This window comes from Dioscorea cayenensis, chromosome 8, assembly GCF_009730915.1.
Source record: "Dioscorea cayenensis subsp. rotundata cultivar TDr96_F1 chromosome 8, TDr96_F1_v2_PseudoChromosome.rev07_lg8_w22 25.fasta, whole genome shotgun sequence".
Taxonomy (NCBI): domain Eukaryota; kingdom Viridiplantae; phylum Streptophyta; class Magnoliopsida; order Dioscoreales; family Dioscoreaceae; genus Dioscorea; species Dioscorea cayenensis.
In genome coordinates, this window is record NC_052478.1 from 13,264,639 (window position 1) to 13,279,462 (window position 14,824).

Consider the following 14,824-nt stretch of genomic DNA (forward strand, 5'->3'; position numbering starts at 1 on the left):
GTAAGTCTGAGGGGGGCTTAGGTATTAAAAATTTATCGATTGCCAAGCATTCTTTGATGGCCAGACATATTTTTCACTATTTGAATAATGATAACTTGATTTGGGTTGAAATTTTAAATATTAAGTATGGGAAGTTGAATTTCTGGCGTGATTCTCCTCCTCCTAAGTGTTCTTGGTTTTTTAGGGGGATGTGTAGATCAGCTGCCTATATTAAACAGCATTGCACTCTCAAATTGATTAATCCAAACAGTACCTCTTTCCTGTGGGATCCTTGGATTTTTGATATCCCTATTGCTCTTAAACCTACGAGTATCAATATGAATGAGGATTTTGAACATTTCAATATCTTTGATCTTGTTTGGGAGAACCAGTGGGATGCTACTGTCTTGAATTCTCTTTTCGGCAATGTGTGTGATGATCTTGTTGTTTCTTTGCCCAGTTTTGATCACTCTTTTGAAAATTTTTGGGTTTGGAAACATAAATCTGATCGGAAAAATCTTTCTGCTGTTGTTTATCATCATCTTAATCAAGTTAAGTCTTCTGCTGAATGTTGGACTGGTTGGAAAATTTTGTGGAATATCTCTGTTGCTCCTAGACTGAAATATTTTTTATGGATCTGCATTCAGGGCCGGCTTTCGACTTATGATTTTCTTCATTATATTCATGTTGGTCCTGATTCTCCCTGTATGCTGTGTGGGATGCACCGTGAAACCATTGATCATTTGTTTTGTCATTGTATTAAAACCCACTGGATCTGGGATATGATTAACCACAAAGAAAATTTATCTATTTCTTTTCCAGATGGCTTTTCTTACGGTAAAATGGATTCTTGATTTCGGTATTCGCAACACACTTTAGCGATCATTCTTTGCTGGGGGCTTGGTTTATTTGGCTTGGTCGGGTGCAATGCAATATTCAAAAAAATATCACATTTAATCAGTCAACTATTGTCAATCAAGCCATTGCACACACTAGAGAGTTTAATTGCTTTTCTGACCCTCTTGGAAAAAAACTACTTTTTGTATAATTTTTAACTATGGCGATGGCAACTTTCTATTCTTCCATGCAATTGGCAATTCCAGGACGCAGGTAAGGTCGACAGGTTTTTTTATTGCCAACTCTAATTATAAAGTAATTCTTGCAGGATGTATATCCCAGCCAATGCTGGATAACTCTTTGGATGATCTTTTTGCATTGGAAGTTGCTATGCAGACAGTGTTGGATTTTAACATTCGAATCAAAAATATTTTTTGTGATCATCATGGTGTCGGGGAGTTAATCGGAAGCTCTGATCTGCACGCGGCCTGGAGATTACGCCCTCGGATTAGCAACTCGAAGTTTTTTTATTGACTTTGTTTTCAATCAACCTAACTTGCATGTTATTCCTGTCGATTTGGATGACTCCGGCTATCAATCTTGCTGCTATTGGATTTAACTATCATCATCTCAATTTATTTTTGGGTGGCAAGGATTTACCTTTTTGGGTGATGCGTTCTTTCATCAAAAGTTGGGTTTTTATTTTTTTAGGGTTGCTCTCCTTGTTTTGTTTTTTGTTTTGTGTTTGCCTTGTAATTGTTGGTGCTTTTTCTTATCTTTTTAATATATTTAGCTTCTCTAGTTGAGAAGTTCTTCAAAAACTGAGCTACCAATTTGGTACAGAACATCATGCAAATCAAATCCCATACATTAAGAAACAATAATGAATGCTAGTTTATCATTAAATGAAGAGTGGGTCAACTAAGTTATCCTCTACATTTATTTCTCTGTGGAAGTTATTGTTTTCTTTAGGTTTGGTTTTGATTTGAGTTCCATGCTTTCTCATGAGTAATCAAAGTGTTTTGTTCTGGCGTGGCTTTGGTCCACATTTAAAGAGACAACTTCTTCTGTATTTCTTTTCAAAGAAAGTAATAAAGACATAGAGAGCCATGATACGAAATTGTTTCTCTCCTTTTGAATTCCAAAACTTTATAGCATATCAAACCACTTGGTAATTTTATTCTGAACTATCTTTCATTTCATTGTCATATATACCACTAAAATTCCCACTACCATATTCTATGTTGATCATGAGAACAAATTCATTCACAATACATACAAATGAATGAAGCTCTGAAATTTGGAATGTACATGGCTAACAAAAAGCCTTGTTTGTCCCAAGACATCATTATTCTTTTTCTTTCCCAACTAATGAAGCTTCCTTTTTACAGAAAAAAAGGGGTAATCTCTGTGTCTTGTGCTCATTGGTCTGCTTGACTTTCAAACTCCATCAATTAATGGAAATATTGGATGCTTTAAAGTAAAAGAAAAGGTTATAGAAAATTAAAAGGGACTCGATGTTTCAAGTGCATGGACTTGATCACTTTTATGTCATTAATAATTTAATGTCCAAATTAATCTTCTCCTTTCCAAGAAGCCTATCAAGTAATAAAGATAAGGTATTTCTGTTTTGTCTTAGAATAATAGATTCACGTTCAACAATATATTTAGGACAACTTTGAAAGTAAATCCATGACTGATTAATTAAATTTCCCCGTAAAGTCTTATGAATTTTTACTGAAATTAGAAAAGGGGAAAAAAAGGAGTTTTGAAATTTAAGGTTAAAATTGATTATATTATCATCAGTAATAAATTAAAAATGCTTTACTAGTACCAGTCCACAAATAAAGCACCCACTTGAATGACTCGCAAAAGTATCTAGGTAAAAATTTTCTTGTTATTTATAAATTATAAATGTTTTATTAACAAAATATTACACACATATATATATATATATATAATATAAAATATTTATTAGAAATGTCATAATCAAAAGCATTAAAAATAAAATTATATGGGTATAATTGTGTATATACGCTAACAAAAAATTAACATTTATGTATGTATCTGACAAAGCACAAATATATAAAGAATATAAAAATATAATTTTTCATATGAAGCATGTGAAAATATTTGATTTTACATGGGTTTAAATAAAAACTTTAATGAAATGAAACTCCATGGTAATCCTTATAAGATTGCATCTTGATTAACATTAAAATATTATTTCTAAGAGGCATATATGCGTAGCTGCTTTAACATGGTCAACACCATAATGGTAGATTTTCAACGACAATTAATGACCATTACTGAACAACCAAACTACAGATCAAATAAATAATATCTTTAGTAAATAAATAGGGATGAAAGATGTTGCCTTTTTCAAAGATGGTAGAATGTGAGTGCTTGCTTCAAACAGATTGGGTTTCTATTGATACAATATTAAAATTAAGAACCGAGAATGATGTTAGGTACTTAGGTTCTTTGAATTCTTTCTTAGCAACTTTTTTTTTTAAATTTTTTTACACTTAAAAAACATAAAAAAAGAATGTGTCAATCAGCCAACAATAGACATTATGAGTCTGCTTGAGGCCCAATAAGCTAATTTGGGCAAATTTCGAAAGTGAATCAAAGGGCCTAAGCATGATTAATAAAAAAAAATAAAAAATTTAGCATATATGTGGCCCAAAATTTCACATGCATATAATTAGATTGTTGTCTTTTGATTATGTAGCCTACAAACTAATTCAATGTTAAGTTCTCCCACTTAAACTATCATAATCAAACTATAATTTTTTTCTTAATAATATGTATTGCTAAACTAATTATATATAATCAAACACATTGATAAGATGCATAGGTCATACATAATCAGGGGTGCTAATCCAAAACGATGATAAAAATATCAATATGGATTCAATAGAATGAATATCATCATTGAGTCACTCATTAAAATTAGAGACATATATATAGTATTATAAACAGTGATAGACATCTATAATATATATGTGTTACACAAAATTGAAATAATCCTCAAAAAAATATAAAGAATAGTAAACTCCCACTAAAATAAAAAAATTAGGCTCTTCACAATCCTATGTAAGAAACATGTTCTTGAGGCACACAAATAGGTAAGATTTTTGAAAGAGAACCATAAAGGCTATTTTATTGAAGTGGAAAGAAAGAAACAAAAGAACATGAAAACATTGCACTACAGAGAAAGCAAAAACAATTAGAACTGAAACCCAGAGTTAGAGAAGGACAACATTATCCAACGGGGGAGATCGCGCCCAAAAAGGAAGAGATTAATATCAGAAGAGTTGACACCATGAGTAGCAAGGTTGACGGCAGGGAGCATCCAGGATTTGGAAATACAATGAATGGTGGGAGAATCCAGATCGTCAAGGAGTGATCGAATGTGAGCAATCTGATGGCTGAGTATGTTTAGAGTTTCATATGTGTTGACGAAGATATGCTTGATAGTGAGATGGTTATCCATGACCGATTGGAGCGCGACAGCAAACGCATAGATCTCATCCAAGACCGAATCCGATTTGACAATAGAACAACAACCTGCAAAGTTAACAACATAGTTAGAGTTTGAAAGAAAAAATCCTGCAGAACTTACCGAAGATCCCGGAATGGAGCTGGAATGGGAGAATAAAAAAAGCTCATCAGCGCAGGAGAAGTTGTGCATGATAAGCTTTTGTCCGGCCAAGCACCTGCGACCAGCGATGTGTTCCTGAACATGAGAAAGGGCTCTACAAACAATGACAGGAATATTTAGATGAGCATCACGAAAAATAACATCACAACGGGATTTCCAAATTAGCCAAGCTGATGCGGCAATGACAGATTTGCAATGGTTAGTAAAATGTCTTTCAGTGAGCCAGAGACCCACAGAAAAGCCAATAGGAAAATGTATATGAGTGTTGATCTTCATACTAAGATAATTCCAAACCTGCTTAGCAATATTACAATGGCAGAATAGATGATCAATCATTTCAGGAAATAAACCACACAAAGCACAAGGATTATCAGGGCCCAGCCTCAGTTGAGATAAAAAATTAGAAGTAGAGAGACGGCCATGAAACAACATCCAAAGGAAATGCTTAGCACGGGGGGAAATATTCAATTTCCAAAGGAGTTGCCAACCATACCAAAACTCAGATTGATTAAGGTTGTGATTCAAATGGTTGTAAACAGTGGCGGCAATTTTATGATGCTTAGTGTTAGGATTCCAAACCCAATGATTGCAGGTGTTGGGATTGATACTGCTAGAGGAAAGAGCCTGAGCATCAAAATAATGACCAAAAACATGATGCAAATGAGTCTCATTCCATCTATCCCCAAGGATAACATCAGAAACAGTAAGTAAATCAACATCAACATCCATATTAATGAAGGTGGGCTTGAGAGCAATGGGGATATCAAAGCACCAAGGATCCCATAAGAATGAGGTTCTGGCCGGATTAACTGAATTGATACGGCAATTAGGTTTGAGACGGCCAGCAATCCTAGTAAGATAACGAAAAAACCAGGAACATTTGGTAGGGGCCTTGCTCTTCCAAAAATTAAAATCGCCATATTTAGAACGCAGGATATCCACCCAAATAGCATCTCCGTTGTTAAGATAATTAAAAAAGTGTTTAGCCATCAGAGAGTATTTAGCAAGAGAAAGATTCCTAATACCAATACCCCCCTCAGCCTTATCTTCATTGACAATTTTCCAATTCAAGTTATGAATGCCCTTTCCATTGCTGTTTCTACACCAAAAAAATTTTCTCACGATTCTGGTAATTTCAGAGATAATGGAATCAGGAATGGGGTAGACTGATAAGGTGTAGGTGGGGATAGAGAAAAGAGTGGAGTTAATTAAAGTGGTTTTAGCTGCTTGAGAAAGATTATAATTGCTCCATCTGGAGCAAAGGTGTCGGATTTTAACAACCATGGGATTGAAGGAGGAGGCAGCCAAACGTTTGTGTGAAATTAAAATACCAAGATACTTAAATGGAAAGGAAGCTTGAGTAAGATTAAGAATAGAGCAGATGCGGGAGGAGACATGTTTGTTGCACCAAGTTGGGAAGAAAATTTGAGATTTAAGGAGATTGGGGCGTTGCCCGGTAATGTGACGATAAACCTCAAGACAATGGTTGATATTCCTGGCAGCTTTCCTAGAGGCCAAAGTGACAAGAATTAAGTCATCGGCGAACATGAGGTGATTGAAGTTGTGAATATGACTCTTAAACCAGGAATCAATCCGCAAGACAATCCTTGGTTAAGAAAGGCGGTGAGAATCTGTGAAACCAAAATGAACAGATAAGAAGAAATAGGATCTCCCTGACGAACACCCCTGGACGAGGGGAACCAGGGTGAGGAGTTGCCGTTAATTAAGAGAGAAAAGGAACAAGAGCGAAGACAAGTAGAAATCCAAGAAATCCAGAGAGGAGGAAAATTCATGTGGTCAAAAACAGCAAGAATTGCATTCCAATTAACTGTGTCATAAGTTTTTTCAATGTCCAGTTTTATTAGCATCCTTGGGGGGTTTTTGGTATCAGTTTCTAAGGTGTGAACTATCTCTTGCACTGCTATAATATTATCGAAAGAGCAACGATTGGTAACAAAGCCAGCCTGCTCTCGACCGATCAAGCTAGGGAGAACAAGCTGCATTCGATTAGCCAAAAGTTTGGAAATGATTTTGAAATTAACATTACAAAGAGAGATGGGTCTAAAATCAGAAACACTATGAGGATGGTCTTTTTTGGGGATGAGAGTGATGAAGGTTTTACCCCAAGAAGAGGGAATAATAGCCCTTTCGAAAAAGCAACGAACAGCCAAGAAGAGATGATCTCCGATAATAGGCCAAAAACTGTGGTAAAACTCAGTGCAAAAGCCATCAGGGCCAGGAGACTTACCAGTGGGAAGGTCTAAAAGAGTTTGAAATACTTCCTCTTTGGTAACCTCCCGGACGATAGAGCTAGCGACTGAATCATTAAGTCGAGGAAGATTGGTCGGAAGAAGATTAAGTAAGTTGTCGCTCTCAACAGAAGGGGCCGACCAGAGGTCCATGTAAAAATTAAGAAAGGCTCTCTCGATACTAGTATGATCCTGACAACAAACACCATTAGAGTCCACAACCTTCGAGATGAAATTAGAGTGAGCACGGATACGAGTAGTAGCATGAAAAAAACTGGTATTCCTGTCACCATCCTTGATCCATAACATACGGGCCCGCTGGGCCCATTTAATACTGCACTGACGCTGCAAGGAGGCAAGATTGGCATACTGATCCATAAGAAAAGATTGGGAAATAGAGTTGAAATCAGACTTTTCAAGGTTGCTAATGGTGATCTCACTAGACGCCAAATCAGCCTCCAGCGAATTGATACCCGATCTATGCCAGTTGGAGAGATTATAGCAAGCACGAGAAAGAAGATGCGAGAAGGCCTGCAAAGGATTCCCATGAGGGTGACAATTCCAGGCGTCATGAATGGCATCGTGGCAACCTATAAAATCCAACCAGTTAATATCGAAGCGAAAAATTCTAGTAGTGTGATAGGAGAACGGGGCAGAAGAGAGAAAGAGCGGCGAGTGATCAGAGAAAGACCGGGCAAGATGCTTCAGAGAATTAAAGTTAAAAGAATTTGCCCAGTCAAGATTAAATAAGCATCTGTCAAGTCTGGCCCAACAGCGAGCTAAGCCCAACTGATTATTATACCAAGTAAAATGAGGACCAGAGTAATTAAGATCAATCAGATTATTGAACTCAATGAAGTTTCTAAAAAATCTCGCTTTTCTATCATAGTAAGCAAATGTACCGCCCTTGTGCTCGAACCTGTGGAGAATAGAGTTGAAACCCCCCAGGATGAGCCAGGGGATATGAAGAGCGGAAAGTTTAGAGAGTTCATTCCAAAGAAAACATTGTTTACGAAAACGCGAGGAGTTATAAATAACCGAAATAAGAAAGGTTTTAGAGGAATTATTGGTAATAATGATATGAAGAGCACGCTTAGACACAGAGACAGGCGTGACGACTCCGACGGACTTATGCCAAAGGACGATGATGCCGCCAGAGAAGCCATCGGAAAGGATAGCAGCCCAATCCCAGTGCTTGGAAACTTTCCTGCAAAATCGAGCAAGACGATCAGCGTTGGCTCTGGTTTCTACAAGACAAACAACAACGGGCTTATGAGAGCGAATAAGACGAAAAACACGAGTGGTGGTATCTCGCACGGAGATACCCCTGCAATTCCAACAGATGATTTTGGTTGTATTCATGGAAAACAAAGTAAATAGAGAGAGAACAGAGGTACTCCCTAGAATCAGGGGTCAGTTTCACCAAGTTCCACTCTCCCCTTTTTGGGAGAGGTACTGGGGATGTTAGAACCTTTTTGAACAAGGGCCTCACGGCGAGCTTCGGTTTGATACTGTATCAGCGTCATGTCATCATCCGGGCTATCATCGGGGAGCTCTTCCCCTGACATTTCATCATCCTCCTCCTCGTCAGAGAACTCATCATCCTGATTGTGGTCTTCTTCCATGCCCTCGACCAAATAGGCAAGATTTTAGTTAGTGGGTTTGCCAATATGTTGCTCATAGGAGTGTGCTCAATAGGAATGATAGACTTTGCAAGTTTCTTTTTAATGGAGTAAACCTTTATATTATTATGCTTGGAGTGAGAAGTGCTCCTAATGTTGTGAGAGAAAGATACAGTGTTAGAATTGACACAATATGATTCCAACATCCTCGAAATGGAGTCTATAACTAAACCTTAAACTCTAAATCCTACTTCCAATGCTAAAATGAAATTACGCAACCACATTCTATGACAAGTTGCCTTACAACACACCATAAACATCTATCGTTGAAGAAGTTGTAAACATATGTTTGACACTTTTTCAAGAAACAACTCATACTATCACAAAGGCACACCATATGTGGATTTCTTATCTCTATGCAGCCTATATAATTAGAGTTACTAAAACCAAGCACTTTAAGATTGTAGTACATCGACATGTTTACATGAGATCTTTAGTGCCCTAATGATACCTTAAGAATTTCTTAGCTGCTTTCCAATGGCTTTATTTAGGATCATTTAAGTACTTACTAAGCACACCAACCACAAAGGCGATATGAGGACATGTGCATACTTAAGCATACATTACGTTGCTAATGATAGAAATATAAGAGACTGTTTTCATCTTATTTTTCTCAACGTCATCTAGAGGACATTGGGCTTTAGAAAACTTGTCACCCTTCACGGCAGGAGTCTTTGTTAAAAAACAAGATTGGATATTAAACCTCTTCAAAATACCATCAATGTAGGTGCTTTGAGATAATTTGAAAATACCATTATCAGAAAAGAATTGTATACCCAAAACATACCAAAACATATGATGCTTCACCAAGATTTTTCATGTTAAAATAACTAAACAATATGTACTTTGTCCCATAAAATCTAATCAATGTCTTTAGAAACGGGCAAGATATCATCACCAAATAAGACTAGAAACATATACTTAATTGCTCTCACTAACTTTTATGTATATACATTTTTTTCTTTAAAGCCATTAGAGGTGATAACTTCATCATATATACTTGAGGTATTACTATCTTGAAACTTGTTTCAATTCATAAATTGACTTATGAAGTTTACAAAACATTTCTTTTCCAACTACCTAAAACTAATAGGTTGAACCATGTAGACATCTTTATCTAAGTCTTCATTCAAGGAAAGCTATCCTTATATCCATTTGATGAAGCTCTAGATAAAAATAAGCAACGTACATTTGCCCATAGTAATCCATAAAGAGTTCTTAGTAGAAATAGGAGAGAAGGTTTCCTTGTAATCGATATCTTTTTGCTTGCTATAGTCATTAGCCTCTAGCCTTGCTTTATAATTTTTCACTTGACCTTTGCCATCTTGTTGGGTCTTGAATACCCATTTGCATCTAATGGGTCTACAACCTTTGTGTAACTCTACCAAACGGCACACTTTATTTTGTGAAATAGAGCTCATAACGTTGTTTATTGCATCTATCCAACAATGGAATTGAGGACTAGAGATGGCTTCCTTGTAAGTACTTAGATATGAGGTGCCACTTATGTCATACTCATGCTCTTGGAGGTGTACAATATAGTTGTTGGAGATTGCAGGCTATGAACTCTTTTTAATCCCTTGAAGGGTATGCCTTCTATAACTTTATTTGGTACTTCTTATGCTACTTGCTTAATGGGTTCATCCCCAATGGCGATTGGATATAAGTCATTGAAGTAGAAACAATGGCCATAGGGACATTGATTTAGTATACCTTGAATATAAATACCTTAGGTCATTCTCTTGTACTAGTATCATTCTCAAAATTGATATAAATATTTGATTTAATAACTCTAGTGGTATATGATGGATAATAAAACCTGAAGCCCCTTTATCCCACATTATAATTAGTAAGGTATCCACTAAACTCTTAATATCTAGTTTCTTGTATTGCGAATTATAGGGTCATAGTTCTATTTTACAAACCCAAACATGGAAGTGACACAAAATGGGTTTCTTCTATGACCACAACTAGTCTTGGGAATAGATTTACTTAGTACTTAATTTAAATTCTTTTCTTTGCAACTCCATTTAACGTAGGTGTACTAGGATATGTATATTGGGATTCAATGCCAAACTCTATAAATATATCTCAAAAAGTCTAGGATTGTGTCTTGTCTTATCATATCTCTTTTAATACTCACTAACACAGTTAGAATGGACCATCTTAATCCTTTTCCCTCGTTGAAGCTCTACTTTGGCTTTGAAATATCTAAAGGCCTCCAAAAAATCTAACTTCCCAAGAATGAGCTCAACGATAATATAACAGAAAAATTCATCAATAAAAATGATAAAGTATTTGTAGCCACCCATAACTGTAAGAGTAACAAGCCCACAAATATCCATATTGATCAACCTAAGTAGTTTTCAACACCTACTGGCTTTAGTATTTCTAAACTTGGTAATCAACTTTCCTTTTATGATTTTAATGATGGTGCAACTGCGCATGTTATGTAGAATGAACACACCGCTGCCCTAGCCACAAGTGTATGGATCATCAAGTAATAAATTCCTCTCGTTTGAATGTGAGAAGGTCGTATTCCCTGGGGTCCCAGAGCTACTATTACTTTCTCTTCGACTACATTATCTAATCTACCAAATAAAGGTGATTATTGATTGCAAAATAAGAAAATAAAAAAATGAACTAAGCACACCACACACAAAATAAAGATAACAAATGTCAATGTGAAGGAAGGGCCTCAGTCAAGGATCCCCTAGGGAAATGGACAAGAACAGATGAATTTGATGATTAAAGTATGATGTTGGCTTAGTTGTTGGTCCACTAGACTCTAAAGTCAACTACTGATAAGTGCTTGTGTATTAGTAATACGAAGTATTCTTTTCTTACATTAAGCATTACTTTTCTCATATTTTATCCCTTATTTGTGTGTATTTGTGTTCTTTTGTACATGAAGGGTTGTGAAGGCAATTGTGGAAGAAATGAACCAATAGTAGATCATGGATGCATTTGTTGATGAAGTCTTGGAGTGAACAAACGTGAAGACTCAATTTGTGAGCAAAGACATGCGAGTGTGTGCCAACCTCCATTATACTCGAGCGAATATACAATTTGGAGGAGACACAAAGGCAGTTACACTCATGTGTTTCGACTTGTGCAAGATTAGCAAGATCTTCGTCAATGTGGTTTAGTTGAAGACGCGAAGCGATCTACCGCATGGATGTGTGCCCGTTCATGTGGCCTCGATGAAAAGTGTGGATTCGGGAGTATTTTGGCGAAGTACTACAGCAGTCTATTATAGAAAATTGATGTAGCAATCACTGTAGTAATTAATGTTCACAGTTCGCAGAAAATCAGTGTCTTGGAAATTCACACGGGCGTGTGGAATGTGGATGCCCGATTCCAACCCTATTTAAGCCATGATTTCAAAGGTTTTGGGGGTCCTTTTTCCAATCCTTTTCTCATCTATTCCCCATCTTTGGAGGCGCTCGCGGCTAGGGTTTGGAGAGCCTTTGGCTAGGTCTTTGGAGTGGCTATACGGCCTTTAACATCGCATTTCTTCGGAAGATAGTTATTGGGGGAGCTTTCGTCGGCATCGATTCAGCGAAGTGTGCCCTAGGCTTGATGAGGGAACCCTTGGAAAAGACAAGGCAACTCCATAAGACCATCGACACAGACTACGAGGGGGTTTTTCTTATGGATTGCATGCTTTTACATTCGATTTTATTGTTGATTGTATCTTGCTCCATGGAGAACTAAACCCCTAGTGGGTGCTTGGACTTGTAAATCCTAGGATGATTTTGTTTCATTGATCTCTCATTATGTTTCTTTAATTGATGTTTTTAATTGAGTTCCAACCTTGAATGCTTGTTGAATTGATTTTCCCTTAGAGTGACACTAGGGTTGAGAATCTATCTTGGTAATCCTTGTGGATTAGTGACACACCATGAGGGTTAGATAAAGCTAGGTTAGAGAGGGTTGAGAGGGTGAGTCGAGAGGTAGCGGAACATCATCTCTTCCTTCCGATGTGATTTATCCTACCTCCACATTCCAAGAGTTCTTTCCGGTCACAATAGAGTGAAGTGCTAAGAGATAAACTCCACTGGGGCTTAGTTGCGCGAGCAATAGAGTGAAGTGTTGAAGTAATCTTTAGTGCTGGGGCTTAATTGTGACTAGGGGTCTTTCGCCTGGACTAAAGGGTTAAATCTATATTAGGGAATAGGGTTTATCACTTGGAATCCTCAAATTTTCATGCAATTCCACACAGTGTGAGACTTCGAGAGTATCCCTTTCCGCCAGGGCATAGTGTGAGAGTTAGTCATGGTCGACCTTAGGTTTGAGACGGTGTGTCTTAGGATTTCCATGACTCATTAGACATTAGTTAGGAGACATAATGATTGATCTTGCGCTTGAAACAATAGTCCTAGGGTGAGCAATGTCTGAGTGCCCCATTTTCTGTAGATTGCTTCTCTTATTATTCTATTGCGCCTCTTTCTTCTTTTCTTTATTTTAATTTGCATTGATATTGTTCACACAACTCCTCAATCGTTTTCACAATAGTTAAATAGCAATACTTGTGTTTCCGAGCACTATTCCCTGTGGATATGACTACCCACTCACCAGGGTACTTTATTACTTCGACAACCCATGCACTTGTGGTGCACACTCGCAAGGGGTGTGTCAACTACCCTGAAACCTCTGCAAATAGCCCTAATCCTATATAGGTTCCTTCATCTGGAACATACCCCTATAATGTCTTTGGGTACAAGTAGTCTAGGCTAAGGAAGCCCTAATGCTCTCTGGGCTAGGGCTAATCCTAATGCCCATAGGTGCTAGCTACCGGCAATCAGAACCTCCAGCTTACCGATACAATGAATCCCCTTCAACCATTATGTGGTCTATTGTTTACAAGCATCCCACTCTACAAGTATCATTCATGAATCAAAACCTACAGGATCCATCCATTGTAGATTGAACATTGAGACAATATATTAAAACCAAAACAAGAAAACATGCCAACAATCAATAAGAAACTAAAGCATCATCTATACAAGTCTTCTCCCAAGGTTCACTAGAGCCCGGTGGCCTTGGGAGTTTACTTTGATATTAAAGGAAGAGTAAGCAAGAGATACAAGTAATCAATGGAAAGATTCATTGCAAACTCCCTATGCCATTGGCTAATGGTGGTGATGGGACCTCGTTGAATCCTCACTATCGAGCTCCTTGATGTTATCCTTGAGTTTCACCTTCTCTCCCCTCAATTCTCCCTTGGATTGACCTCATCCAATGGATTTGTGCCTTAGGAGTCTTTGGATATGTGTGGAGACCAAGCTCTCTTGTAAAAGCCCTAAACTCAGCTTACATAGGTGCCCAGGTGTGTAGGTTAGTATGCGGTTGCATGGGGTAGCAAGGGCATCTTAAACAATTTAAAAGATCCGAGTTGGGTCAACTCGTGATGCTTGCAGCTGTCGTGCGGCCTCACGGTATTCTGCCAAAGCTGCGCAGGTGCTGTGCGGTCACATGGTGACTGCATGGGTTTTTGGATGAGGCTTGCTGGCTAAGTTCGGGTCTCATACAGGTCAAATGCGGGCTGCATGTATACTATTGTTTAATGCTACTAATTAAATATGAATGCACACACAAGTGTACGTGTTAATTGAAGTAATACATGCAAAAGAGCAATGTCGAATCCACAAGGACTAAATAATACTAGTACTATCTCTATCTTTGCTAGCTAACTACTAATCAAAGATCAAGTGAAATTCCAAAGACAGAAAGCAATAAAATAAGTAAAGACCAAATCAAAGGGTGATAAGAACTAGAAGCAATGAATGAAATGGTGTTGGGTATGACTTCACTTGGGAATTTAGTAAATAATGTAATTGTAAATCAGTATAGATAAAACCCTAGCTTAATCAGATCGAAGGAATTAAAAAATACACTAAGTGCTCTCTCAAGACTCCTTTAGTGTCAAATCCCATGTTATGGTAGAAATGGATCTCTCCTACCCTTACCTTCGTACTATTGCATTGAGCTCTAGGAATTCCATGTCAAGAATTGTTGATAAACTACAACGATCCTAATCGAAAGGTACATGATGACCTAACTATCTCTAGCGAGCATCAGTGATACCTATTCATCTATGTGTGATCTCTTTACATGGATCATTCGATACCTATGTGAAATCATAATGGCAGAGCCTTTCTCGATACACAAAACTAACAATGATAAACAAAGATGAATCTAAAAAGTTGAAGGTAATCTATATTAAAAAGTAATATCAAAATAAGAGTTTTCCCAAGCTACATCAATCCAGACACCCAAGGAAGTTAGCCTTCCATGGGGCCTAGGTTCATCACTACAATTGTAAATCAATCTCTAAAACCTAGCTATAGAAAGAAAACCTCTAGATATCTTTGATGTTAGAGAAGATGTGAGCTAATATCTTCGCT

The 14,824-nt window shown here is 37.3% G+C and overlaps 1 protein-coding gene across 1 annotated transcript; it reads right to left on the reverse strand.

Annotated features, from left to right (window-relative positions):
- Positions 1-4,048: 4,048 nt before the first annotated feature.
- On the reverse strand, positions 4,049-8,357 carry LOC120267295. Its single transcript, XM_039274960.1, has 3 exons — positions 8,204-8,357; positions 6,086-7,979; positions 4,049-5,990 (listed from the first exon to the last, which is right to left on the reverse strand). The coding sequence occupies exons 1-3, from the start codon at positions 8,355-8,357 to the stop codon at positions 4,049-4,051; spliced, it is 3,990 nt and encodes a 1,329-aa protein (XP_039130894.1).
- Between the last annotated feature and the right edge of the window lie 6,467 nt (positions 8,358-14,824).

What these genes read in the sequence shown, in the direction of transcription:
- LOC120267295 (XM_039274960.1), bottom strand. Translation starts at nt 8,357, where the DNA reads ATGGAAGAAGACCACAATCAGGATGATGAGTTCTCTGACGAGGAGGAG. An exon ending in TGAGGCCCTTGTTCAAAAAG is followed by an intron (nt 7,980 to 8,203) that starts GTTCTAACATCC and finishes TTTGTCTTGTAG; the next exon opens with AAACCAGAGCCAACGCTGAT. An exon ending in GCCTTTCTTAACCAAGGATT is followed by an intron (nt 5,991 to 6,085) that starts GTCTTGCGGATT and finishes TTTGGCCTCTAG; the next exon opens with GAAAGCTGCCAGGAATATCA.